We start from the raw sequence: 27,756 nt of genomic DNA on the forward strand, positions 1-27,756 counted from the left end.
AAAATACTTCCATTTTCCTAAGATTACATTGAAGAAAACAAATCTAAAAGTTATATTTTTGAAAACAAAAGAAAAGAAATGGAAGCACGGTGAACAACTGGTTAGCACATCAGCCTCACAGTTCTGAGGACCGGGGTTCAAGTCCCGGCCCCTCTGGTTTCCTCCCACATCCCAAAAACATGCATGAATTGAAGACTTCTCAATTGCCCATAGGCATGAATGTGAGTGCAAATGGTTGTTTGTTTCTATGTGCCCTGCGATTGGCTGGCGGCCAGTTCAGGGTGTACCCCGCCTTTTGCCCGAAGACAGCTGGGATAGGCTCCAGCACGCCCGCGACCCGCGTGAGGAGAAGTGGATATGTGAAATATTGGCAACTATGACTTAATAGGGACCACGTTATTTCTGTGTTTTAATGATTGTGCTTTTCTGAAATGCCTTAGTTCAGTTTGAATAAATGGCACACATCATACAAATTCTTTTCGGGGATGTCAACTGTATAATGGAAAAATGCTACTTTTTTACTTAAAAAAAAAAATCCTAAAATAGACTATTCCAGTGTGTTTCATATGGGCTGGAGCTAAATGGCCCAAGTCTGGCATAGTACCCAGACTGACTGACTTGTGACAGGCAACATAGTGCCCTAGCATCCAGAGTACCGTGAAATATCAAAAGAAAGTTGTGGTCGATCAGCTGCTTTTTCGTTTTATTCGCACAAATGACAAAATTCTCAAGCCACTATTCCTATGAAGCGCATGTCGTGGTTTTAAGTGTGTGCTTCGCTCGTAGAGGTCTTCCTCTGGGAAAGCACCAGCTCCTTGACTTGTGGTGTCAAAGGTTTGAACTGCGTTAGGATACTGGACGTCTCCTCTTCGCGCTTCTGCCCTTGACTCTGGCTCGTCAGTTGCTTCACCACCAGGCTCTGATAGGCGCTAAGCAGCTCCTGCTTCTCCGGGGGTATGCGGCCCGTCAGGGTACCTATAATATGAGGTACGCAGCGTCCTGGAGCGTGCAGGATGCAGTGAGTGCTGTCCTGAAACAACAGCACACTGGTGAGGTGGAGGACCAGGGCGGGCTCCTCGGTCTCGTTCAGCTGCTCGGTCAAAGTCTGGCGGTGCAGCAGGAAGGCCTGTCTCTCTTTTTTCTTGTCGGCCTTCTTCAGCATGAAGCCGCACGCTTCTGCGGAGGTCTCAAAGTTGGCCAGAAACTCTTCGATTGTTTTACCATTCAGACAATTGTGCAGCTTCATCAGCGGTGCTTTGGTCTCATTGGAAACTTTGGCCAAAATCTTCAACCGTACCTCGTTGGTTAGGGCGCCGGGGTTCTCAACGGACATCATCATGTCGGTGGCGATGAAGTTGACGAGGATGTTGGTGACGTCGGTGCCTACGGTTTTTAAAACGTGCTTGGCAATGATGACCTGGGTTTCATCAGAGAAAAATTTGGTGCCTTTTTCAAAGAGCCTGATGTTGTTGTACAGGTTAGTGAGCTCCTCCTGCAGATTCTTCACTGACTTTTTGTTGGCGCCTGAGAGTGAGCAGGTGGTGGACAAGAACAAACTCCGCAGCGCTTCCTGGTAGGCTTTACTCAAAGGCCGCTCTAAATGCTCCGCCAGCTCAGAGAAGATTTCTTGTGGACAGTCGTTCACTTTGTCCTCCAGTACAGCTACGATTTCTTCCCGGGTCATAAAGGAGGCTTCCTCCTTCTTATAACGAGGTTTGGGTTCTTCATCTTCATCGTCTTTCCTCCCTTTCTTCTTGGTTTTACGAATTCGGATTTCCCTGGCGTTGCCCCCGCCGCCCGCTTTCACCGTCCCGCTGCCCTCCGTGGCTTTTCTCTTGCGCTCTCCGTCTCTCTTGTCCTTTTTGGACGGTCCGGAGTTTTCCGCAACCACGGACGCTCGCTTCAGATCCTCTTCAGCTATCAGCAACACAGGATCACTCGTGAACTCCTTCTGAGCTTTCCGTTGTATGGAATCCTCAAATAGACCAAAGCACCGGCTGATCCATTTTTCACTGACGACAACTGTGCCTCCCAGGACTCTGGCAGACGATTGCACGTTGGTGTTCCTCGTGGCCTGGTTGATCAACATCCCCACGTCCTCCTCCGACAGGCAGCTCGGCAAAATTGGCTGCATGTCGATCCACGCGGCAGAGGTGACGGCTTCCTCGACACAGGCCTCCGTCTGGTCAACCAGAGCCTGGCTCACACAAGCCGTGCTGAGGAAAAGCAGCTTGTTGCACTTGAAGCGCTTTTTTATGTAGCTCTTGGGCTCGGGGATTCCCAACCGGATCAAAGAATCAAACTCTAAATACCCATTCTGCCGGAGGAAAGAATCCACCCAAGTGTTCTGCGTTTTGGAGTAAATATCGGGGATGTATACGGTGTTGTCTTGTCGCCCTCCGACAATGGTTCCTCGAAGGCGGCCGGTATTCACCAGCTCCTCCAGGACGGAATACAGGAGATGCTCGTGGAGTCCAAAAGCGCCAATCACTCCGGCGACAGGCGTCGGTCGAGTGATGGCGCTGAAAAGCCCTCTTATATTGGCTGTGTGGCGGGCCACGAAGGCAGGCGTAAATAGGACTCCTCGGCTGTACTGATCCAGTTCTCCTTGGATCACCTTCCCGAGACGCTTGCAGAGCTCGTCGTTGAGGAAATCCCCTGGCAAATCGTAGCTCTTACAAAGCTCCGCGATGCTGATCAAACCGGCTTCCTGCAGCGTGTCGTTGACTTCCTCGGCCAAACGGTTCAGGTAGGTGTCATCGATGAGTTGGCCGAGCACAAGCTGGACACTTTTGTCAGACTTTGCAATGTCATTGGCTCTATTTTCGACATCGATCCAATCGACATTGATGATCTGTTGGAGTTCCAAAATATTCACCCGCCCTCCGTGACGGTAAAGTTCATCTCGGATTTCTCTGCTGATCTGCGCTGGGGTGACGTACTCCTTCCCGTCGAGCGTGTGCACCACATCCACTTTCTTGTCTTGCAAAAGTCTTGCGATAATCTCAATGCAATCCCTCTCCGACAACCGTTGCGCGGTATCGGCAAACTGCGCCCTCTGGAAATCAGCTGCGAGACGTCGAATTTCTTCCCACTCGCTCGCCATTGTTGCGGTAGATTTGCTGCGCTTCACTGGCAAAACGAGGAACGAGAGACAAACGTTATCGACACGTCAACGTACCAAGCACAAAGATGGGTTACATTCGCATAGCGAGATGCTACCCTGTCACGTTTCGTGTCCGTGTAGCAGAGTGGGGGGGGGGGAATAAAACACATCCAGACGGCAAATGATTAAATCCGGCACAAGTGTCTACTTGGGAAGACCGCGCGTCGCCTGGCGGCACCGGTGAGTTGAAAAGCAAAAGGAAGAGGAGCGAAAGCAATCGGACTAAGCGCCCGTCTTCTGGCAAGTGTGCGACACCATGATACAGATGCGATGAGAACGACGTCACTTGTAAGCGACACACATTCAAATAACTACATTACCCACAATCGCCAAGGCTGCTTCAATGTCATAGCGCGGTTAGTGCAGTAGAGCTCTTGAATTCGATTTGGACTCGTCAAAAATAACATTTCGGATATCCGTAACTACATTCTTTCTGTCTCAAATCGCCATTTCAGATATCTGCAACGTCATTTAGCCTGGGACGAATGACGCCACTTTTGCCATTCATGTGTATGGGGTTCGTCATGACAAGATTATCTGATGTCAGATATTAGTTGTGCTTGTTTCATCTGCCTGTGTTGTCTTTGACACATTGATGGAATTGGAGAAAAGTCCACGAGGGTTATAAAACAAAAGAATTGTTGAGCTTGCATAGAAAATATTGTGAAAATGTAAAAAGTGCAATTGATCTGCATTCAAATGCTTGGCCACAGAGCGATAGCCATTCACCTGTGATCTACTTTCCCTGTTAGTTAGGAAAATAAATAAATACAAATCTCAACAAGCCCCAAAAATGCCTTGGTGGTGGATTTGGAAGTTCTCACAAAAGACACTAAAAAGTGAGTCCTGACATTTGAAATGGGGACCTCTTGATCTGCACGCCAACGCTTTACCACTGAGCACCCGCTCCATCCGTTGCTAGTTTAAGCTTCAACCACGAGCTCCTTATGTGGCCTCTGCAAGAAACCGTGTGTCGACTCCGACACGCATTCCATATCTGTACCATTTCAAACAGTAAAGCAACCAAAGAAAAAAACAGAGTTGGGGGGGGGGGGGGGGGGGTTAAAGGGACTACTCTGCAGCTTAGCATGCCTTTATGGTCTAGGAGTATGATTCTTGATTTGGTTCAAAATGTCTGTGGTTCACATCCCAGATGAAGCCGAAAGATTTTCATCTCAACTTTTTAACTCCAATTTCCTTTTGGTACCTTTTACACAGAACAGTCACCAGGGACCTCATTTATAAACCGTGCATCGAAAAGGTTATGAATTCCTTCATAGGACTGAAATTGTGAATGTAAGTAATGACCATCCCTTTTCTTTGAACTGGAGCCAGATGAACGCCAGCCACTTGTCCCGCGGCCGTCGTAAAACCACCGAGATGCCGGTGACGGTGGTGGCCGTCTTCGCCGTCAGCTGGCCGTGGACATCGACAGCCGCGCGGCCTACATGGAGGAGTTAAAGCTTCGCCTTCGTCAACCCCCTACGGGAGCGCCTTCCTGGACGTCTGCAGCTGCTACCGGCCCTTTAACAGACACAAGAAGACAAACAAAATGGCCTCTGTTGCAGCTTGCAAGTCCAGTAAGGCTTAAGTCTCACTTTCCACAGTCACACGTACAGCGATGCCTTGCGATACAAGTTTCATTTGTTCCGTAACCACACTTAGAACTCAAGTTCTAGGCAGTCCTTAGCTGCTTGCAGCAGCCAATCAAGAGCGAGACAAGCGCCGACTCTCTTCCACTGCTTGCACTTGGGTTTTACCTCGTTTAGCTCCATGAAACAAGTCCAACTATCAAATCAGTAGTGGGAACGCAACTAACATATGGAGTCTTATCATCAACATCTGCGGTCATGAAATCCTTTGAACGCCTCGTGCTGGACCACCTCAAGAACGTCACATGACCCCTGCAGTTTGCCTACCAAGCAAACAGGTCTGTGGATAACGCAGTCAACATGGGACTGCACTTCATCCAAGAACACCTCAACAGTGTGGGGACCTAGGCGAGGATCCCGCTCGTGGACTACAGCACTGCGTTCAACACCATCATCCCCGAACTCCTCTCCTCCAAGCTTCTCCAGCTCAGCGTCTTGCCTGCCATCTGCCAATGGATTTACAGCTTCCTGACAGGCAGGACACAGCAGGTGAGGCTAGGGGACACTACTTCATCCGCACGCACCATCAGCATCGGGGTGCCCCAAGGATGTGTTCTCTCGCCGCTGCTCTTCTCTCTCTACACGAACGATTGCAACCTCAACGCACCCGGCTGTCAAACTCTTGATGTTTGCAGACGACACCGCAGTCATCGGCCTCATCAAAGATAGTGACAAGTCAGCGTATCGACAGGAAGTGGACCTGCTGGAGTTTTGGTGCGGCCGACACAACCTGGAGCTGAACACGCTCAAGACTGTAGAAATGATCGTGGACTTCAGGAGGCATCCTTCGCCACAGCTGCCCCTCACGCTGTCCAACAACCGTTGAGACCTTCAAGTTCCTGGGAATTACAGTCTCTCAGGACCTGAAGTGGGAGAACAACATCAACTCCATCCTCAAAAGGCCCAGCAGAGGATGTACTTCCTGGGGCTTCTGAGGAAGCACGGCCTGCCACAGGAGCTGTTGAGGCGGTTCTACACAGCGGTCATTGAATCAGTCCTGTGTTCATCCATCACAGTCTGGTTTGGTGCTACCACAAAAAAGGACAAACTCCGACCGCAACGGACAATCAGGACTGCCGGAAAAATCATTGGTACGCCCCTACCCACTCTTGAGGACTTTCATACTGCCAGAACTAAGACAAGAGCATGCAAAATCCTCATTATGGTGGTACTCGGAGAGCTAATTATATTTTTAGGTGGTACTTGTAAAATGTTTGAGAACCAGATTGATGGATGTTTTAAATACTGAAACCACTTGCCATACCCACACATTTGTTTACAACCCACAGATATGATTAGGTCGATATGACACGTCCGTTTTGAGCTTGGTGCCTACAGCGACGCTTAAGCTAGTGAGGGCAAAGTCGTCAGCACATTCCATGTGTGTGGACTGCAAGAGCAAGGATGCCGGCAAAATGTGTCGCCTATGGTTGTGCACAACACTGTACAGTCACAACAAGGGAACTGGGAATAACCGTTTACAGGTAAACATATTTTTCTGACTTGTTTTCTCCAAATGTTCTATATCGATAGCAAATGGTTTGGCATTCACCCAAAAAAGTCAATTTCTTGAAAATTGGTTAAGAAATGAACAAGCTACGACTTAATTTCAATGTTCATTACCTATGATGGGAACGTCGCCCTTCCCAACATAGCCGCCACGTTAGCGTATCAACCCTCATCAGTTGGTTGGTTGAAGCGTGACGTCACTGACCTTGTCGTCCAAAACCGGAAGAACAAGGAGCGTTCTCATCTGATCGTTATGTGTTTGTTACTCTTTACACTACCGTTGCTTCCGTCCGACGCCATTTTGATGAAACCGAGGCGAGAGGGGAAACTGTCGTGTGCCCGTCTCCCCGCCCTGTGATTTTTAGAAGGAGACCATCTTTTTTTTTCTTTTTACACCTTTTTGTCCTCCTCGCGCCGAGGAGAAGAAGGAGCACACCCCGATGGACCCGGAGAGGAAAAACGCGCCGTTTCGGGGGTAGCGGAGGCTTATCGTTAGCCATAGCTTGTTAGCTCGGCAGCATTCGGTTTTCGGCTTTCTCTGCATTTCTGAATAATATATTGTCTTCTCGGTAATGGGGGGTACTTAGCGTTGACCTAAATCCCGTGGACTCGTTCTGTGGACTGTTTTGTGACGAACTGAGGGTGGGGAAGTCCCCCACCGCACAACCGCCACTGCCTGGACTGCGGTTAGCAACATTAGCTGCTAACCAAGCGGCCCTCCCTCGCTTTCGTTCCTCTTCTGCCGCAAAAGGACTACTGGTGGCGGACGTGGCCACCGATAGAACGCCGCTCTCTCGGTAGAAGCGAGCTCGGACTGCATTGGGCCGCCCTTGGTTGTATTTTCGGGGCGTTTGTATGTGTCGCTTTGGTTTTGGACTCGAGAGGACTTGACAAAAAGGCACATGGCCTTTCATCTCTTGCGTTGGGATTAAACAAGGACTCTGCGTCATTGACTCGCCCTCCATTTTTTTCCTCCTTTTTTGTCCAGTGTCTCAAGCCCAATTTGACGTATTAAAAAGTTACCAGGTTTGGCCTCCTGTGATTTGAGTGTTGACGCTGTTTTTTTTTTCGTTTGTTTGGTTATCCAAAGCCTGTGTCTCTATTCCACCCGTCCCCAACCCTCTCCCCCCCCAACCCTTGTTATATATATATAAAAAAAAAAAAGTGTGGCAAAATGTCGTGTGTTCACTACAAGTTCTCCTCCAAACTGGACTACAACACGGTCACGTTCGATGGGCTGCACATCACCCTGAGTGAGCTCAAGCGGCAGATCATGTCCAGGGAGCGCCTCAAGGCCACAGACTGCGACCTGCAGATAACCAACGCGCAGACGCGAGAAGGTAAGCACTGACGCCACTATAATAATCTACATAATAGGCTATATTTTTCATTCAACTAGGGCTTGGCTAGTACCGATGCTAGCCTTTTTGGGTATTGGGTTTTCGTGACGGCTGCTGTTAACCAGGTAGCAATACATAACTTCGTCAGGAGTTGGCGCTACACTGGCGGTTTGACAAGTCGGCGAATCGCCATGTGTCAAGAGTAGGAAGAGTCTTTGTTTACAATTGTCATTTTGTTAATTGAAATGGCATGTATCGAAAGTACTAGTAGTATCCGCACCATTTATGCTGAAAGATAGATGCGGGTTTTGGAGCATCCAAGCAATGTATTTTTCAGGGATGTCACTGCTTATTTCAGCAAGACAATGCCAAGCCACACGCTGCATGTGTTACCACAGTGTGGCTTCATAGTAAAAGGTGAGAGTACTAAACAGGCCTGCCAGCAGTCCAGACCTGTCTCCCCGTTGAAAATGTGTGGGGTATTATGAAGCCTAAAATATGACAACGGAGACCCCGGACTGTTGAGCAGCCGAAGTTGTACATCAAGCAAGAATTGGAACCAATTCCACCTACAAAGCTTCAACAATGAGTGACCTCAGTTCCCAAACGCTTATCGAGTGTTGTTAAAGGGAAAGGTGATGTTACACAGTCATAAAGGTGGTGATGCAGGAATGTGTCGCAGGCATCAAATTCTAAATTAGTGAATGTTTGAAACAGACAAAAAAAACATTCAGTTTGAACATTGGCAGGTTGAAAATGATTTGCAAATCATTGAGTTCAGTTTTTATTTACATTTTACACAACATCCTAACTTGATGGGAATTGAATGTCATAAGAGGACACGAGAAAAGGACACATGTCCAAAATTTAACATGAAGTTGGCCATTTTGGCAGACTGTTGAATGTAATTACTTATTGAGCCTGTGTGGTTAATGTTTCTCCTTGCTGAATAACATGATCATTTTTTTGAATGTTTTAAATTTTTCCACGATTTGTCTTTTTTCTAGAATACACGGATGATGAAGCCCACATCCCCAAGCATTCGTCTGTGATCGTCCGCAGAACGCCGATTGGTGGCGTCAAACCGGCTGGCAGGACGTTCATTGTGTACGTCTTTTTTTAAATTTTTTTTTAATATCCTAATTTGATGATGAAGGCTGTGGTTATTTACGGATGCCTCATCTGTTTGTCTCCGCAGAGATCGTTCTGACACGTCTGTGGCGGGATCGTCGAGACCCGTATGTAACAAAAACAAGCAAAAAAACAGCAAACACACCCAAAAAACAACACTCACGCCTCCTCTCACTCCTCTACCCTCTTCCTTCTTGGCGACATGCTGTCAATTGCGTCATGTCCATTTTATGTTGACAGTTCTACATGTGATTGGCTGTCTCCTGGGGAGTGGGAGGGCGTCATAAGGGTTTAAATTGTTCGTTGTTTACGACAAGTCAAGCAGCTATTTACTGATGTTGTACTGTGTTTGCTAGCTTCAAAGGGAGTATGCACTATCCTGACTTGTGTTTCATATTGAAATGGCTTTTGTAGCCCGCTTGCGGTCGGGCAAATATTTGTCACCTAATGATAATAATAATGTCATATGATAATGATAATGTCATTGTATTTACTGTGAAAATAACATGTGGTTTACAAGCAATCAATGAAGTGAAGCGTGGCTGGGATTGAATGTAATTCTTGAGTGGGTGAATGGGGCGTGTGAGGAATCTTAAGTGATTTCTTTGATCTTTTTTTTTTTTTTTGCAGTTTGGAACATTTTGAATACACTCTTAATGTCATTCAGTCACATTTGTCAGCTGTTTCCTCATGTACAAGATGTTTTATGGTCTGCACATAAACCACACTTTAAGGGTCACATCTTTGATATTGCACACAGAAGACGTACAGACTAGCGCAGGGAGTTAAAAAAAACATTTTTTTTTCCTTCAGCAGCGTTTGAGTGGCACGTCAATGGTCATTGCTGTTGTAGTTGTCCTGTAAGCTGCAGAAGCCTGTCAATAAAGGTTTTCAAGCGAGTTCTGCATGTCAGAGCCGCTTTTGCACCACATTCCCTGTGTGTTCCCTCCGCAAATGCCCAGTTTAGTCTTTTTTTTTTTTTTAATCATGTAAAAATGCCTCCTTTGCGAATGAAAAGTGTGGTTTGTTAGTTGACTCTGGCAAGGTGACATTTTAAGCAGCCCCGATGGTAGTCGACAGATCGCAGTCTAAAGCCGGGCATACACGTTATGTTTTTTTTAAGGATGCTAACGCAAATATGAGAGAGTCAAGACTAACGATAGCTTTCAAGCTGTTGTTGCCTAGTGCCAAAACGAAATCAAGATGATGACATTGAATCGGTAGGTTCAAAATGCTAATGCTCAAAACAAAGCCTCGGAAATGAAGTCTTGCAGGTCGCCATAGCAGTGGACGGAATTTTGTATCGTTTTCTGTTTTATGGTACGACCAGTCTTAGGCGGCCGATTGTTTTACGCATGACCAAATTTCAAATGGTCAAGCGGGTTACGTCAGCGCAGTGTATGCCCACTTCAAGTTGTTAACGACTAAACATTTGTCTACTTATGATGCCAAAGTCTTCAGTAAAATCTTTGTAGATAATTTTTATTTTTTTGTTTGAAATTTGTTATTTTTTTTAACCTAGTTAATTATGGAAAAGGTGACAGCTTTGAGATTTCATCGCTCCGGGCTTGCATCTGAGGGACTGGCCACAATCCAGGATATCTGAGATTGTGTTGTAATACCTTGAATGTCTTGTATTCTGATTCTCCCGCAGACCGACTCCTCACCATCTATGTCTCTCGCCCAGCTCACCAAGGTAGAGTTTATGTTGACCCCTCCTCGAAGATAGCGCGCAACATTTTATGAAATATTTTGGACGGCTGATGATACATGCACGTTTTCCCCTCCTTAGTTTTAATCTCGACTGTTTTGTTGTTGTTTGGGTTTAATTTTTTTAGACCGCTAACCTGGTTGATGCGAATGCATCCGAGGAGGACAAGATTAAAGCCATGATGACTCAGTCCAACCACGAATACGACCCTATTCAGTTAGTATACACTCACTCTAACTTGTTGATTTTTCGCTCGGTCCTTGTGCACTTTGTGATATAGGTGGCACGATTGGATTAAAAGTGACACTGGGAAATTCTTTTTGTAGTTACTCAAAGAAGGCAGTCGGACCGCCGCCGGCTCACTACCTCTGTTTCCGTTGCGGAAAAACTGGTCACTACATTCGGCAGTGTCCTATGCTCCTGGTAATGATTGATTTGTGACGCCCATATATATTTTTTGTGAGTGTGGTTATTTGTGAATGAAAACTGCATAATTCGCAGGTCCAGGATAAGAGTGTGGAGGCTCCCAAGCAGGTGAGAACCAGCAAGGGGATTCCTCAGAGTTTCATGGTGAAAGCAGAACCGGGCACCAAAGGAGCCATGTTGACCAGCACTGGAGAATACGCCATCCCGGCCATTGACGCGTATGTTGAAAGTCTTTATCTACAATCACTGTGTCCCTGAAGGACTTTTTGGCCCTTGATGGGTAAATGTCTCTTTCACTGCAGGGAGGCGTATGCGCAGGGAAAAAAGGAGCGTCCGCCGTTCGTTCCGCATGACCAGTCGTCCTCTGAGGACGAATCCGATCCCATTCCCGACGAGCTGCTGTGCCCCATCTGCAATGATCTGATGACAGATGCTGTGGTCATTCCGTGCTGCGGGAACAGTTACTGTGACGAATGTGAGTATCGAACGAGTGAACTAGAATATCCTTTAGTGGAAATGCCGACCTCTGCTAGTGGTGAACTAATTACAAAAAGTGCCAATAGATGCACTAGTGCATGCCCTTTACTATTGCGAATCCTCAAAAATGACCATCAAATGTAGACCGTGCCTACTGTGAGTGATGTCGAGATTAGACGAAGTTTAATGTTGCCCATCTGTCTAGTACACCTACCTTCCATTGGGGCGAATTCTTTAGGAGTTCATCGAAGTATGAGCCCTGGAATGGGCCCAAAACTTAAGCGATGTTAACACAGCAGGTCAATTCAGAATTATTTTTTTTGGCCAATATAAAAACTTTTTTTTTTTTTCCCCACAGCCCGTCAGCGAAGCATTACAATCTTGCTGGAGTTAGCCTGTTTTATTTAACACTATAGTCTCGCGGAGTTGAGAACAAATAGTAAAATTGAACATGGCAGAGGAGGAACTGAGATCCTCAAGACACATTTACAAATCTGAAATCTTGACTTATTTTTGGTTTTACACATTTAATATTTTTGATATGCTTTTTAAGCATAAAATAGACTGCAACTTGCTTCTTGTTACAGTTGGTACAATTACTCGAGTGCTCACTTTATTGACGTTTCAGGCAAATAAATACGTATTTTACACAAATTTGTAGGCTTTACAGGATCAGGATTTTTGGGACCAAACAGCGAGTTTAAAAAAACGATAACCAATCCGATCACAAGCTGGAGCAATGTGTCTCTTTAAATGACCTGTTCATTCACTGTATGTATTTGTGTACTTAATTGCTCCCAAAATTATATTTACAATAAATAATGTATCTTTGTTCATCTATTTATGCCAGTGAGGCATAGTGACAGCCAGAACAAATGAATGGTCTTCTATTAGATGGCAGGAAGTACATACAGTAATTAATGTATCCCCTTCTGTGACATTTTTGTGTTGGTGTGCCGTGAGATTTTTCAATTGTAAAATATGTTCCTTGGCTCCATAAAGGTTGGAAATCACTGCTCTAGTCAAATCGTGTATTCTAATCAGTCAGGTCAAACCAACATTAGAACATGACAGATATAATGGGTGCTAGCTTACTGTAATCAAATTACTTCACCCACACTAAAACTTTAGAGCATGATTCAACAGAACGGCGGCATGTTTATGTACAACCGTGCTAGCAGTAGCTCGCTAGGGTACATCATGTTTTTGTTGCCTGCTTGCAAGCCGTATCGTATTAAAAGTATGTGAACATACCTCAAGCAAGCCTTAAACAAACATACTCTCCTGCCCTGAGCACACAGTCTGTCCAACACAGCCAAGGTTTTTTTTTTTTTTTCAAATAACTCTTATTAGGCGTCAGATAATTACAGTATTACGTCAAAAGACATGAGACAAGGCTAAAAATAAACTAGCTTTTGGATGCAAATATACTGTCCCCGATGGCGACGCGGAGTAAATGTCTTTTGCGCATTGATTGGCTCTGCGAATTATGACATTAAAGCCGATCAGCATAAAATGCTAATTATCGGCCGATACCGATCAGGCTGAAAAAAATCGGTGTAAAGTCTACAAATTTGTATTGTACTACTTTGCTGAGTAGTTGTTATATTGTTACGTCGTATATTAAAACAATGGCAATAATTGTTTTAAAGTTTAGAATCTGGATTAATGAAATTGTGACCTGTGAATCTGGATTTGAATCGAATCGCCAGATACTAGGCAATTCACAAACCTAGTAAATAGTACTGTTCTTATTCTTCCTGCTTTCGAGGGCTTCAACAAACTCAGTCATCAAAGTTTGCTGGCTTCTCTATTCTGATGACAAGTTGACATAAAGTTCTAAGAGTCCCAGGAATGTGTGCAACCACACACACAACTCTTTGAGTTAGAAAATCCCCCCAGCTGGATATATGAGTTTAATCAGTTACAGGTGTTCATTGTGAAATAGTCTCAAAAACGTATGCTTCAAAACAAGCAGAAAACATTTTATGGTCAATTTCCCCTTTTGGTCCTTCAAAGACCATCCGTCTTACTTGAGCCAATTCAGTTTGACATGTTCCAGCGTGGAACATGAACTCAAAGCCTGTTTTTTTTTCCTCCAGGTATCCGAACAACCTTGTTGGACTCTGAGGAACATATTTGCTTCACATGCAAACAATCAGATGTTTCGCCCGACAACCTCATTGCCAACAAGTTCCTTCGACAGGTAACGCGTGCTTTTACACCTTATTGTCCTTTTACAGTTGGATTAAGTTGTTTCCTATTTTGCCACGCAGGCTGTGAACAACTTCAAGAATGAAACCGGCTACACGAAACACGGGCGCAAACAAATCCAACCTTCAGCTCCTCCTCCTCCACGGCTTCACCTCCTCAACAGGCCTCTGCAGTCCAGGCAGCAGGACCCCCTGATGGCCAACATTTCCCACCCACCACCTCCTGTTCTTCCTCACGCTGCCGCTACCACGAGTGTGGCTGTCCCTCAGGATCGTACCCCGCCCGCGGCACCCCCCGCCACTAACACCCCCACCCCTACGCCTTCGCCGCCCCCTCACGCTGACGTCACTGAGGAAAGGAAAGAAGCATCGCCGGTTCCACCACCGGTCGTTGATCACGGTTCTCCTCGGGTCTCCGCCAGTCAGGACGAGCCACCCCCGCCAGGGTGAGTTCAACAGACTATGCAGCACCAAAACCGACGGCACATCCACAGTGTTAAAATGTATCTCTGCTTTTTGTGTGATAGCGAGTCGGACCCGCCTCCACCCATTGTGATTCAAGGCCCAACTAAAAACACGGAAAGCAGATCACAGGTGAGTTGGTTTGGATTATAGGAAATCTCTCATAGGTCATATTTAGACTGGACAGTGACAAAAATTCAAACCTTTTGCAATTTAGCCTTGTCCATCTGTCTTGTATGCTTGCTTCAAATATGGGAGCAATCAAACAAACCCGCATAGACAAGTTTGCCTTTGAAGGAACCTTGAAAAGGATTAACGAGTCCAAAATTACCGACTTCCCACCTTTTTGGTCTGTTCTTGAGACTTTGTCCTGCAACCTGTTGTGACAAACGTGTTCACAGAATTTCGCATCAATTGGTTAAACCGATGTCGCGCAGAATTTTTTTTAATTCTAATGGGCTCTAAAATTATGGTGGGCCATACATAGTACTCCAAAAATGAGTCATTTTGCATTGATGGATGAAACTGTTGTGGAGGGCAAAAATGTTTTCTAAACTGCCTTTAAAGAATGGTGACCGCCCTCAGTACTTGAGGAATTGCTTTGAGTAATTTTGTGTCGACAGTGAAACCAGCATTGGTGGAAATTTTTTTTTCTAATCGACCCCCAAAAAATATGTTTGGGCCATAGTACTCTTAATAATTACAAAGACTAAGTTAGCATCTAGGGGTGAAGCTAGTCATAGGGGCCAAATTTTCAATCTTCTCATGACAGCCCATAGTAAAAAAAATTTGGAGCGCAAAAAAATGTAAATTGTCGAACGAACCATGCAGTGAAAGCTCAGCCTAAAAAAAATGTCTGGTTTTGTCTCCACCTTTTGTCCTACACAGGCTTACAATTTGCCTCTCATCAGTGCACCTTCATCCTCGAGGCCTCCTCTTCTGTCAGGTAAGAAATCCACTCGCCACTTTTGATTGTAATAAAAAAAACCCAACAAAAAAACAAACCGTATGAGCAAATGACCGATTGTGTGCTTTGCTCTCTTTAGGTCCACATTCCCGGCCCCAGCAACCTCACAGGGACAGGGGGGGAAGACACTGGGAAAGGTGAGGACACTCTCAAAGGCACAGGTGTCAAAAATTCGACTGGAAACCAGGAAATATAATCACAAATATCTTGGATTGAGTCTCCTTCTAGTCTAGTGTTCATATTTGGTTAAAGAGAACTTAAATATGACTGTAGTCGCCTTAAAACGGGTTATGCATTGTAATTAGGATAAACAGTACATATTTGGCTTTTTTGGTACTGTACATATAAGGTAAGGGACACATGATCTAGCTGCACGACTACTATTCCGTAAACAAATACAGGCCCGCTCAACCTCAGGATATGTTCGGATTGTTCATTCCTAAAAAAAAAAAAAAAGAGAGAGAAACTGCTGGTGGACTTTATTAAAAAGATTTTTATTTATTTATTCAAATGTATTAATTCCATTGTAATTATTGAGTTTGAGAAGCTTAACATTTATTTGTGAATTTACTGATAGCAATTTCCAAATGTTTAAAATCTTTTTTAAATTTCAGGTCCTACAGAACCAGAGGCGAGCCCTCCTCCACCCACCTCCAGACGGCCCAGCTCCCTCTTTCCACGCCTTCCATGTACGTGTCGCCCTCCCTCTACCCGCCCCCACCGCAGCCATACCCTCCCCTGTACCCCACAGGCCCCGGCCTCCTCCCGCCGCCAACGTTGGGTTACCACCCTCAGCCCATGTTCCACCCTGGGCCGCCGGGCGTCAACCCCCCCTGGGGAGCTCCCGGCGGCCAGCCCCCTCTACTTACCCTGCCCTCCTCCCTCAGTCAGCCCTCTCTCTCCAAAGAAGACTTCTACAGGCAGCGGCACCACCGACAAGACAAGTGAGTAGTGAACGGCTAGCAATAATCCAATGAATTTATACCTACCATAATCCTGGTTTCAAACCCCAATTTCAAAACTTAACCTGAGTTTGAAACCCTGATTTGAAAATTTAGACTAGTTTAAAGCCCTAACCCTAGTTTTAAACCCTAAAAATTGCACTGTGGCCTAAACAGTGGACTTCTGTCTCTGAATAAGAAGTATTTGCTGTTCATGTGACACTGGTAAGGTACGGATTAGTTAATTTGATACAGTTTTAACAAATATTACCTTGTCATTTTACAGCATTACATCCAAACTTGACGAGTTCACAAAAGACTTCCACAAAGAGCTGATGAAGTACCGAAATGCACCAAAGAGGCAGAGACCTTCATATTCTAGGTAACCTCATTTTGTCATCATGTCAACACATTCAAAACAGCACATTCATCATGATAATCTAGAGCAGTGTTTCCCAACCTTTATTGAGCCAAGGCGCATATTTTACATTAGAAAATCTTACAGCATACCACCAAACAATTGTCACAAAACATATACATACGCTGAAGTGTTGTGTATATTCTCATCTCAGTTTAATCCCTAATGTAGCTCCTCAGTGTTAAATCTGGTCCTATTTACTTGGAAGACAGCGTTATTCTGTTGTATGAATGGCAACATCTAAATACATTGTGCTTTCTCCCATCTTGTGGAAGAGCACTTAAATATATACATGTAATATATACCACTGAACTAAGATACCTTATTTGTAGTAAAATCATTTACAATTAAGTGAAATTGGCTCATTTCCCGCAGCACACATGATGATCTCGTGAGAGTAGTTGGCAATTACAGTGTGCACTTTGGCTGTCACTAAAACATTAGCTGATACTCATTTTGCTTGCTTTCTCTCCTCCCTAAACAGATCACGATCGTATAGCCGCTCTCCGATCAGCCGCTCTTACACGCGCTCTCGCTCCAGGTCCAGATCCAGATCGAGGTCTTACTCGTACACCCCGAGTCGATCTCGATCACGCTCACGCTCCCACGGGCGGCCGTATCCTCGTTCACCTTACTCACGACGTAATGGACGCAGCTATGGACGCTCTCGATCGAGGTCCCGCTCCCGCTCGAGGTCGTACGGGTACCGCCGCTCTGGTTCGCCGCCTTCATTCCGTGCTGCTGCTTGGGAGGGGGCGGAAGGGGCGCCGCCGTTCCGGTCCAGGTCTCACTCCCGCTCTCCTGGCGGTTTCCGGAACCGCAGCCCCGGTGGACGAAAGCCGCCACCTCGTGAATTACCACCTTATGACCTGAAGACTCTCAGCCCCGGTTCTCACGAACGCTGGGAACGGGATAGCTACCGGCAGTGGGAGCGTGAGTACAGAGAATGGTACAACAAGTATTACAAAGACTACGAGAACCAACACCAGGTGCTGTATCACCGGGGCCGCGGTAGCAGGGAGAGGGAACGAGAGCGGGAACGAGTATCCCCCCTGCACAGGGAGTACTCCCCCCAAGGCAGAGGGAGAAGAGGTAGGGATGAGAAAGTGCCACCGACTCACAATCCTCCATCATCCTCATCAACTAAGACAAATGCCAAGCTCCTGAAGACCAAGAAAGTCAAAAAGAGGAGAGCCGGGGAGGATGGAGAGCAATCGCATCATTCTGTAGACAGAGGTGACGCCACGCCTGTCAGAGATGAACCCATGGATGACATCCTGTCGCCAAACAAAACGCCCCCCATCTCCTCCAAGCCAGCATCCTCTACTTCCAGCTCCAAGGCTCCTGCCTCCAAAATCACCACGGCACCCGCAAAAGCCTCGGTCAAGTCCATGTCCAAGACTGACAAGGCCAAGAAGGAGAAGGGTCAGAAGGTAAAACCTAAAGCAAAGACTGATGCTTCCAAAGTCAAAAGCGACAAAGTCAAGAAGAAGACTGGTGAGTCTGTTGTGACCAAAAAGAAAGAGCCCTCTTCTGCTGTAGCTACTAAAACATCAAAAACCACCAAACCCAAACCCGAAGAATCCCACAACTCGATAGCGCCAAAAAAGGAAAAGTCTAAAGGCTGTTCTGTGAGGCCACCCCTCCTAAAGACACCCCCATTGTTCTCCCAAGGCCTACCTCTGCCGCATCCATCTCTCCACGAGAGCCTTCGGCCTGGCAATGACAACCGAGGGCGAAGAGACGCCCCGCATGGCGGCGGCCTCATCCCTCTGCCCCACCAACAAGTGCTCCCTTACCTCCACCGACCTCCTTTGCGGCTGGGTGAGGAGGGCCGCTCCTTACTCGGGTCCCCGCCTGGAAAACTCCGGAGACTGGATGGACCCGGGATTGGAATAGAGGTCTTCTCGCACCTGCACGACACTCATCAGTCGGCACTCCAGAGATTCTCGCACGCGCCTGACAGACCAGGTCTTCTTCCTGTCCTGGTGGGCCGAGAGATTCTCTGGGCGGACAAAGACAGAGGCGCTATCAGACCTCTCATGGATTTGCCGGTGGGTCTAACCGCAATACACCCGAGAAACCGCCTCTACACAATTATCCATTGCCGCTAGAGTTTGGTTCAGCCAAGAAGCACCACGTAAATTCTAATGTAATTAAAAAGCGTAAGTATAATCAGGTTGCACATAGGTCAATTTTCAATGTGAGAAACCCCACATGTGATCAGGGAAGAAAATTGCTGTCTGCCAACAGCTCTTAGACATTGTTGTCTAGTCCATATGACCAACACGGCACACCACATGCATAACCATGTGTGTTGTAGTACCAAGACTGACCTGTGTGATGCAGCATTGTGCCACGGCATTCAGGCAGCCGGGTGTCTTGGGCATTACCAATGATATATGCTGAAATAAGTTATGTAGACCAAGATCAGTATATAGACGACATCTCATCTTGGCATGTGAGACTCGTAGTGTACTATGCAGCAAGCAATAAATTAGAAGCTATTACAAATTGAGTTTTATGTCCAAACGAACCATAAATGTCCAATTAGGCCAACCTAACATGTAGTGCTTGTTCTGTCTATCCAGGTGAAGCCAGTGACCCAGAGAAGCATCCCTCTGAACAGAGACCTTGGAAAAAAAGACAACCCCACCTCAGACAGATCATCCTCGGACACTGATAAGACCACCGCAGACCGATTCGGTGCTGCCAACAACCCGGATGCGGACAGACCCGCCGGTAATTCTGAAGGTGTTGACGCAAAGGAACGGTCGTCTTCCTCTGACGGGGGGGTCTCCAGAGAAAAGGCTGGGGAGAAATCCTTGGTGTCTGACAAAGACGCTGACCGGAACTCGGGAGTAGACAGAGAGCGGGAAAGTAACTGGAGAATGGACAGAGAGCGGGAGAGAGGTTCAGATCGGGGGCGGGAAAAAGTCTTGCGCTCAGACAGAGACCGGGAAAAAGCTTTGGGATCAGACAGAGATCAGGAAAAAACTTCGGGGTCTGACAGAGATCGGGAAAGAACCACAGGATCTGACAGAGATCGGGAAAGGGGTTCAGACAGAGACAGAGATCGGGAAAAGACTTCGGATCGCGAAAGGGGTTCTGACAGAGAGCGGGCCAAAGGTTCTAACAGAGACCGAGAAAAGGGTTCAGACCGTGATCGCGCGAAAGCATCGAGTTCGGACCGAGATCGTGCAAAAGCTTCAGATAGAGAGAGAGAAAAAGCCACTACTTCTGACAGAGATCGAGAAAAAGCTTCAGGATCTGACAGAGACAGGACTGTGGTATCTGAGAAAGAGCGCGACAGAGCATCTGGATCAAGCTCAAAGAAGGTCTCGGCAGTGAAAGACGCTGATGTAGGCGAAAAGTTGCAGAAGACTGAGCATAAAAACGCCGGTAGTGCAGCCAGCAGATCTGTTTGCTTGGACAAAATGACCATCGCGGAGAAATTGGCCATCGGCAAGAAGCAGGGACACAACCAGGAGAAGCCGAGCAATTCCTCCAAGGAGGCCATGGAGAAAGCGGCAAAATCAGATCGGTGGGTCATGCGAAGTCTCGTGGTTTTTTGGTTTGTTTTCTTTATGCCTGTTTGATCATTTACTTGTCTTTCCAGTAGTGTTTCCAAGGAGAGAGCAGCGAAGACTGCATCCACCGGGAAGAAACCTGACCCCACTCCCAAAGAAGGTGCGGTGCGTCCTCAAGGCCACGTGTCGACATTACATGACTTTTTGTTTGGTCTGGATAACACTGGATCTGGGTGAAGTGTGAGATGCAGTAGTTCAAAGATGAGAGCTTTGTGGTCCTAAAATCTAGTGTGGAAGGGGAGATTCTATGCTTTTGTTGTTGTTGTTACAATGTTAAACGGTGACCAGGAGCGCTTTTGTCAAAATACCCCAAAGATGAACAGTTACAAACCACTTTCCACTTGCATATGTCAGCCTTCTGTAACTTGGGCTGTTTTGAGGGGGTGGTCATGGCTCATGCTAATGAGCCACTACTCGTCCCCTCTACTACTGGGCCAATGTAATCACCAGGCCACTAAATTACACTCATCCAATAGAAATTGATCAAGAGCTGAATTGAAATGTAGAAAGTGAGGCTTTGAAAATTAAAAAACAAATGAATTGTAGTTTAGAGGTAAGTGGAATTTTGGGGGATTTTATTTTGTCCTGGAAAATACAGAACTATTGGGAAGGTTGCATCAGTTGGACTGATGTGTGTCAGTTGCCAAATGCGGAATTGGGTTGGAATTTGTGAAATTTCTTTTTTTTTTGGTTTTCTTTTTGTGAAAGGTTTGAGTTGGTTTTCTCTTCTTTGTAGGGAAAGACGGGGAGACAAAAACGGCGAGGACCAAGCCCAAGATCAGTCGCAAGGTCTTATCCAGCCAACCTGCCAGCGCCGCCAGGTAAGAGGTTGATGCATACAGCACTGTTTTTAAGAGCCTCAATCTAACTTTCTTTTTCCTTCTTTCGTTCTTTCCATTCATTCAGCAGACCCACCCAGGAGCCTAAACTAAATTCTGGAGAGGAAGAAAAGAAGAGGGACTCTTCGGCAACTTTGAATCAGATGATTCAGTCTAGCCCCAAAAGCGCTGGGGAGGAGCTCCTCATTCAAGTGCCTCCTCGCTCCAAGTGGGAGCGGGAAGATGACGAAGAGGAGGACGAGCAGTTGGCTGCGGTGGTAGCGACTCCTCAAGAGATTCCCAAAGAGCCGTCACCTGTCCCCAAGAAGACTGAGGCAACGTGGATTGACAAGAAGGCTTTGGCCAAGGAGGAGAAGAAGAGGGTGCCCAAGGACGAGAGCAAGGCCAGCAAACCCACCAAAGTCAAGATTGTCCGAGACGAGAGGAAGGCGAGTAGAGGGGAAAGGGGATCCAAAGCAGAGGTAAGAGAAGGGAAGGAGCGAGGTTCACCCGGGAAGGAGGAGAAGAACGTTAGCTGCCCGGAGCCCAGGAGGCAGCGCCTGTGCTCGGATCTGGCCCGCGAGACGGACGAGGCCTCCTTTGTGCCCGACTACAGCGAGGGTGACGAGGCCTCAGACAGCAGCCCCACAGCCAGCCAGCGCTCCAACAGCAACCGCAGTGACTCGCCCTCCGCCGCCTCTGCCTCGACCGGCGCCGCCGCCACTGGTGACAGGAAGAAGAAAAAGAAACACAAGAAGCACAAGAAACACAAGAAGCACAAGAAGCACAAAGTAGCGGAAAAGGAGGGTGGTGAGCATAAGGACCATAAGCATAAACACAAGAAGAAGAAACACAAGAAGAGCAAAGACAAGGACACTGAGGAAGGCAAGGCTGAGGAGGAAGAGCCGCAGGGTGTAGCTGGTGCGCAGATCTCCAAACCTTGATGCCACTTGGAAATCAAAACAGCAAAATGACACACAGATGAAGTCAAAGCTGAGGTAGAACTGCCATTAGGAATCGCAGCTAAAACCCGGGCCTCTCAACTATAAGAACAGTTGGAAGTCAAAAGAGCTGAGACAACGGGACGTCGAGGCTGATGTTGAAAGAGCCGGGAATTGAAACCATACGTCCAAAACTTGTCACTTGGAACTCAAATGAATACAACGCTGAGGGTGTCAAAACTGAGGTGAAGGAAGAGCCGGAAGCCAGACCTCCAACCTCGACGCCACTTTGGAAATCCATTTACTCAGGGATACACAGGAGCTTAATGTCTCCGCCTGTTATTTCACTGTACATAAAACCAGGAAGTCTTGGTCCCCTCCCTCCCTCCCTCGTGAGGAACTTGGTCTCTTCCCTGTGAAGGATCTCACGCATTAATGGCGTTTACCTGTAAATATTCATTCTTAGTCACACTTTCATGGCTAATCCTATGTTTCAGGACGGTTTTCCTTGCTTCGCCAGGATGTGAATTAATGGCGTGTACCTGTAAATATTCCTGGTCACTCTTTGATTGTCCTACCTTTCAGGACGGTTTTCTGCATTAGGAGTTCAAGCGAATTGTGGCGTTGTCGTTTGAGACTTGTTTTGTTAGTATTGCACTTAATTAGATAGATGTGTGACCATTCATGGGCTTGGAAGGTCAACAAATCTGTTGTGGAGTCACGCAACACTGGATACGAAAAACAAACAAACAAACAGGTGTGTGTTTAAGCAGAGTCGATCGAATTGATTTTGTCGTAGTTTTCCCCAGTCTGATTGTGTGAGTGGACAGAAACAGGATTCTTACTAATGACTTGTTCCTGATTCTTGCTTCTTTTTTTTTTTTTTTTTTTTTTAAATTAAAATGTTTTGACCCGAAAAATCCCTTGTTTTTATTAAACATTGTCGTCCAAACCCGGCCGAAATGGAATCTTAAACGATTTGTGACTGCAAACTATGAAAATGTCTACCCTCTGTTGCCTCTAAAATTATACAAAAAAAATGATAGCCAAACATTTTGGGGGACTTAACAGCCTCTAGGATAAAAACAAAACAATGCGGAAATGCAAACCCCAATTTCAATGAAGTTGGGATGTTGTCTAAAATGTAAATAAAAACATTGCAATGATTTGGAAATCCTTTTCAACACATTCTATTGAATACACTACAAAGACGAGGTATTCAATGTTCAAACGAGAAAAACAAAAAATCCAGAAAATCACATCTGATTTTTAAAGACTTTATTAGCAAATTATGGTCGAAAATAAGTATTTGGTCACCTACAAACAAGCAAGATTTCTGGCTCTCACAAACCTGTAACTTCTTTAAGAGGCTCCTCTGTCCTCCACTCGTTACCTGTATTAATGGCACCTGTTTGAACTATCAGTCCACAACTTCAGTCACACTCTAAACTCCACTAGGGTCAAGACCAAAGAGCTGTCAAAACAGCAATTAGAAAATGGAAGACATACAAGACCACTGATAATACTGGATCCTCCCTGGATCTGGGGCTCCACGCAAGATGTCCCCCTTTGGGGTCAAAATGATCACAAGAAGGGTGAGCAAAAATCCCAGAACCACACAGGGGGACCTAGTGAATGACCTGCAGAGAGCTGGGACTAAAGTAACAAAGGCTACCATCAGTAACACACTACGCCACCAGGGACTAAAATCCTGCAATGCCAGACATGTCCCCCTGTTTAAGAAGTACATGTCCAGGCCCGTCTGAAGTTTGCTAGAGCGCATTTGGATGATCCAGAAGAGGATTGGGAGCGTGTCATGTGGTCAGATGAAACCAAAATGGAACTTTTTGGTAAAAACTCAACTTGTCGTGTTTAAAAGAATGCTGAGTTGCATCCAAAGAACACCGTAACTACTGTGAAGCATGGGGTTGGAAACATCATGCTTTGGGACCAGGACGACTGATCCCCGTGTAAAGGAAAGTATGAATGGGGCCATGTATTGTGAGATTTTGAGTGAAAACATTCTATCAGCAAGGGCATTGAAGATGAATCGTGGCTGGGTCTTCCAGGATGACAATGATCCCAAACACACTGCCCGGGCAACATGGCTTCTTTGGAGGGAGTTCAAAGTCTGTGATCCCCAAAACATCACTGCTCTAGAGGAGATCTGCATGGAGGAATGGGCCCAAATACCAGCATTAGTGTGTGAAAACCTTGGAAAGACTTGCAAAAGATGTTTGACCTCTTTGTCATTGCCAACTTTTATGTATATAACAAAGTATTGAGATGAACTTTTGTTATTTTGCACCATAATTTGCTAATAAATTCTTTAAAAATCACACTGATTCCCCCCCCCCCCCTCTCATTTGTCTCTCATAGATGAGGTAATCATATAATAAAAATTACAGGCCTCTCATATTTTTAAGTGGGAGAACAATTGGTGTTACCGGCATTACCAGACAACTAGCAACCCTTTATTGCTCAGTGACTGTTTTTTTCCTTTTTGTCAATGTCTTTATGTCACAAAAGTGTTCTCTGTCAATTGTCTGTTGTCGTACTAGAGCGGCTCCAGCTACCGGAGACAAATTCCTTGTGTGTGTTTTTGGACATACTTGGCAAATAAAGATGATTCTGATTCTGATACATTCTAAAGATGAATTTGTATTTTATTTTAATGACATCATTTTTGTATAAAAACGTGATTGAATTGGAAGGTAAACACATGGACATTGTGAAATAAATCAGCATCAACAATGGACATAAACTGTACTTGTTTAAGAAAATAATTGTAAAAATGCAATTTTTTTCCCCCTGATTGTTCCAAAGATTAGAGTATTTTTTTAGATACAGCATGGATACAACTTTTAAGCCAAAATGTATTCAAATGTCCAGTTAAAACTAATTGCTGCGGCCATATTCTTGCCATTTCCAGCTAGTCTGCAGCTCGAAATCAATCAGGGTCACTGCAAAATCGAAATTACATTGCCATATCAATTATGAGGCAATTTTATAACAAGGTAAATACGAACGGACAGACATTGCAGGGTTATTCCAAAAACATAACAAACATATTTGTCCATTAAATAATAATAATAATAAATATATATATATATATATATACACATATTATGGCTCTGGGAGATGGGGAACGTGTGCAGGGAATAATTGTTGACCACTGTGTGGCGCTGTAAGCCTCGATGACAATCCATCAACTCCGTGAAGGAGGCACGGATGGGTTTCCTTCTCAAACAACAGTCGGTTTAACATCGCCTATGTAAGTAAGGTCATCCTTACACACACACACACACACACAAGGAGATTAGTTATGATTGCAACCCCTGCACAGATTATTATCCGTTATTCCAGACATCCTGTAACATTTATCAGGAACATTTTTATTGTGCGCGCCCATGTGCGTTCCTGCTGCTAGCGTGACATCACATCCTGTCGTCAAGGCCAAAGGTTGCTAAGCAACTTGGCAGTCAGTCTGTAAAGATGCTTCACACTCTATTGTACCGCCTCTTCTTGTCTGTTTTCCAAATATTCACAGTGAAACATTTCATGATTCTTTATATGTATGTGTAGAATCTTAACGATTATAACAAATATTTTCCCAGGTGTGATGAATCTATGTAATGTATGAGTACTGAAATAAACGGACTTTTCTACCATATTCTAATTTATTGGGATGTACCTGTATAAAGCTTATCGTGCTAAGACATTTGTGAAAATTCAGCCCCGAAGCCAGTTTCACTTGGCTACATGAAATTTGGTTGTCCGTGTATGTCTATCATGAGTAGACCCACCAAAAAGTCTCAAGAAGCCATGCCCGAAAAGACACAGGAAGTCTGCCATTTTGTTTGAAGACTCAATTTTGACCCCATCGTGACCTGCTGAATTTTCAAAAGAATTCAGCCCCCGAAGCCAGTTTTACTTATCAACATGGAATTTGGTAGGCACGTCTAACATGAGAAGACCCACCAAAAAGTTTGAAGAAGCCATGGCCGAAAAGACACAGGACGTCTGTCATTTCTGGTTTCAAGTAGCTATTTTGGGTCAGGAGTTCCCTTTGGAATTTTTCAAAAGAATTTAGCCTCCGAAGCCAGTTTCACTTAGCAACATGGAATTTGGGAGGCACGTCTAACATGAGTAGACCCACCAATAAGTTTGAAGAAGCCATGGCTGAAAAGACACAGGACGTCTGCCATTTCTGGTTTGAAGAGTAAATGATAGCCCCGTAGTGCCCTCTGAGACTTTCAAAACAATTAAGCCCCCAAAGACAGTTTTACTTATCGCTACATTGATATTTGGTAGACATGTCTATCATGAGTGGGCCCGCGAAAAAGTAACAAGAAGCCAGGCCCGAAAAGAAACAGGAAGTCTGCCATTGTGGTTCGAAATGGCCATTTTGGGTCAGTAGCGCACGCTGGAATTTTCAAAAGAATTCAGCCTCTGATGCTAGTTTCAGTTCGCAACATCACATTTGTCTATCATGAGTATACCCACAAAACGTCTCAAGAATGATGCTCAAAAAGACGCAGGAAGTCTCCCATTTTGGTTTGAAGCGGCCATTAAAGGATTGCTATTTCCAGGAGTCCTTCAAAAGACAAACTTTGAGATGATACACGAAACTGTGATAACTATTCCAAATTCCCATTTGCTGGCTTCCCGTATGTTTCCACCTAATTGCTTGCTACAAGGATTTGTAGGCTGCCATTTTTGATGAGTCAACTGACTCGACACACTCACACTATAAAATTATTATTTTTTAATGCTTTTATATATATATATATATTTTTTTTTTTTCAAATGGTTAAACACCCAAATTGGTCTGCTGTAGTAACCGAGAACAAAATACGATTCAAATAAATTAATCAACCTAACCTAAATTAAAATATAAAACAAATAATCACAAGTTTGACAAATGCCTTTTGTCGCTTGAAGGCCACCATACTTCCTGGTTGAGTGACACCGAGGAGCTAATGGCAATATAAATGCAGCATACAAAAATGTATACAAATATAATACATTAAAAAAAATTCTCTAAATGTATTAAACATTTCTAAAGTAACATAATGCCTAAATGTATAAAAATAAATAAATAAACACAATATAAATGTACAAAACTAAAATGCATTACAATAGAAATATGCATTAATGTAGCCATATAATAATAACAAAAATATAAAAAAAAATAAATACAAATGTGTATACATTCATGAAAATAGAATAAGTAAACAAAAATGTGTATGCATGTATATAAATAAAATCTGTCTCAACTGATAAAACAGCATATCTAAATTTATGAAAATAAAATAATTTCATAAATCAAAATAAAAAATAAATGTAATCAAATAGTGTATAAAATAACATGTGTAAACAATTATAAAAGTAAGACTATGAATATAATGTGCATACAATGTATAGAAACAAAACAAAAAATGAAAATATATCTAAATGTATTCAACAAAGTAATCAATCAGTGAAATAAAATGTGTGTAAATGTTTCAAAATAATTGACTAATGCTTTGAAGATAATATAAGTCATCATTTCAATGATACACATTCTAGGGAAACCCTTCGCAAACCTGAATTACAGTCTGATCTCCCTGCTGTGAAAGCGGAAACTTTACGTTGACGCTGACACCCCTCAGTGTGTGCGTGTTGTGTGCGCGTCCGTCCGTGCATTTGGGTGTGTGCGGTCCATTGACCGCTTCATGTGGCTGTGCAGTAACCAGGTCAGGTTAAGTGGCGTGTGTGTGTGCGTTCGTGCGTGTGTGTAGAAGTGGGAAGTGCCCATGGGTGGTCGCCATGGCAATCCTGCCGACTGATCAGCGTGTATTGACTGGCCGCCGAATTCCCACAGTGACTGTGTGCGTATATGTTTGTGTATATCTGTGACGGCGGCGTCGAATGAGGCACTTCCCGGCGATGCAATGGTCGCCATGGAAACGCACCCATGGGGGGACAGGGGGGTGATAATAATGTTTGGCC

The 27,756-nt window shown here is 45.0% G+C and overlaps 2 protein-coding genes across 5 annotated transcripts; one reads left to right on the forward strand and one right to left on the reverse strand.

Annotated features, from left to right (window-relative positions):
- Positions 1–686: 686 nt before the first annotated feature.
- ufl1 (UFM1-specific ligase 1) lies at positions 687–3,766 on the reverse strand. The gene is made up of 2 exons (XM_061770574.1): positions 3,223–3,766; positions 687–3,132 (listed from the first exon to the last, which is right to left on the reverse strand). The coding sequence occupies exon 2, from the start codon at positions 3,104–3,106 to the stop codon at positions 764–766; it is 2,343 nt and encodes a 780-aa protein (XP_061626558.1). The 5' UTR covers positions 3,107–3,132; positions 3,223–3,766; the 3' UTR covers positions 687–763.
- Positions 3,767–6,314: 2,548 nt separating this feature from the next.
- On the forward strand, positions 6,315–24,101 carry LOC133476749 (E3 ubiquitin-protein ligase RBBP6-like). 4 transcript variants are annotated; one of them, XM_061770567.1, is made up of 20 exons: positions 6,315–7,667; positions 8,675–8,774; positions 8,866–8,905; positions 10,453–10,494; positions 10,637–10,725; positions 10,836–10,932; positions 11,011–11,153; positions 11,238–11,410; positions 13,515–13,618; positions 13,689–14,071; positions 14,153–14,219; positions 14,976–15,033; positions 15,134–15,191; positions 15,669–15,998; positions 16,282–16,377; positions 16,898–18,467; positions 19,005–19,957; positions 20,033–20,103; positions 20,740–20,824; positions 20,913–24,101. In XM_061770567.1, exons 1-20 carry the CDS (start codon positions 7,502–7,504, stop codon positions 21,763–21,765), a joined length of 5,478 nt encoding a protein of 1,825 aa, XP_061626551.1. In that variant the 5' UTR covers positions 6,315–7,501; the 3' UTR covers positions 21,766–24,101. The 4 variants fall into 4 exon arrangements, with proteins under 4 accessions (XP_061626551.1, XP_061626550.1, XP_061626549.1 ...); XM_061770566.1 differs by having other exon boundaries at positions 6,455–7,667; positions 20,036–20,103; positions 20,910–24,101; XM_061770565.1 differs by having other exon boundaries at positions 6,459–7,667; positions 20,910–24,101.
- The last annotated feature ends 3,655 nt before the right edge of the window (positions 24,102–27,756 follow it).

This window comes from Phyllopteryx taeniolatus, chromosome 4 (genome assembly GCF_024500385.1).
Source record: "Phyllopteryx taeniolatus isolate TA_2022b chromosome 4, UOR_Ptae_1.2, whole genome shotgun sequence".
NCBI classification, from domain to species: domain Eukaryota; kingdom Metazoa; phylum Chordata; class Actinopteri; order Syngnathiformes; family Syngnathidae; genus Phyllopteryx; species Phyllopteryx taeniolatus.

Coding starts and splice junctions, on each gene's coding strand:
- LOC133476749 (XM_061770565.1), top strand. CDS start 7,502: ATGTCGTGTGTTCACTACAAGTTCTCCTCCAAACTGGACTACAACACG. Junction 15,192..15,668: donor GGGGGAAGACACTGGGAAAG/GTGAGGACACTC, acceptor TTTAAATTTCAG/GTCCTACAGAACCAGAGGCG. Junction 16,378..16,897: donor CAGAGACCTTCATATTCTAG/GTAACCTCATTT, acceptor CTCCCTAAACAG/ATCACGATCGTATAGCCGCT.
- ufl1 (XM_061770574.1), bottom strand. CDS start 3,106: ATGGCGAGCGAGTGGGAAGAAATTCGACGTCTCGCAGCTGATTTCCAG.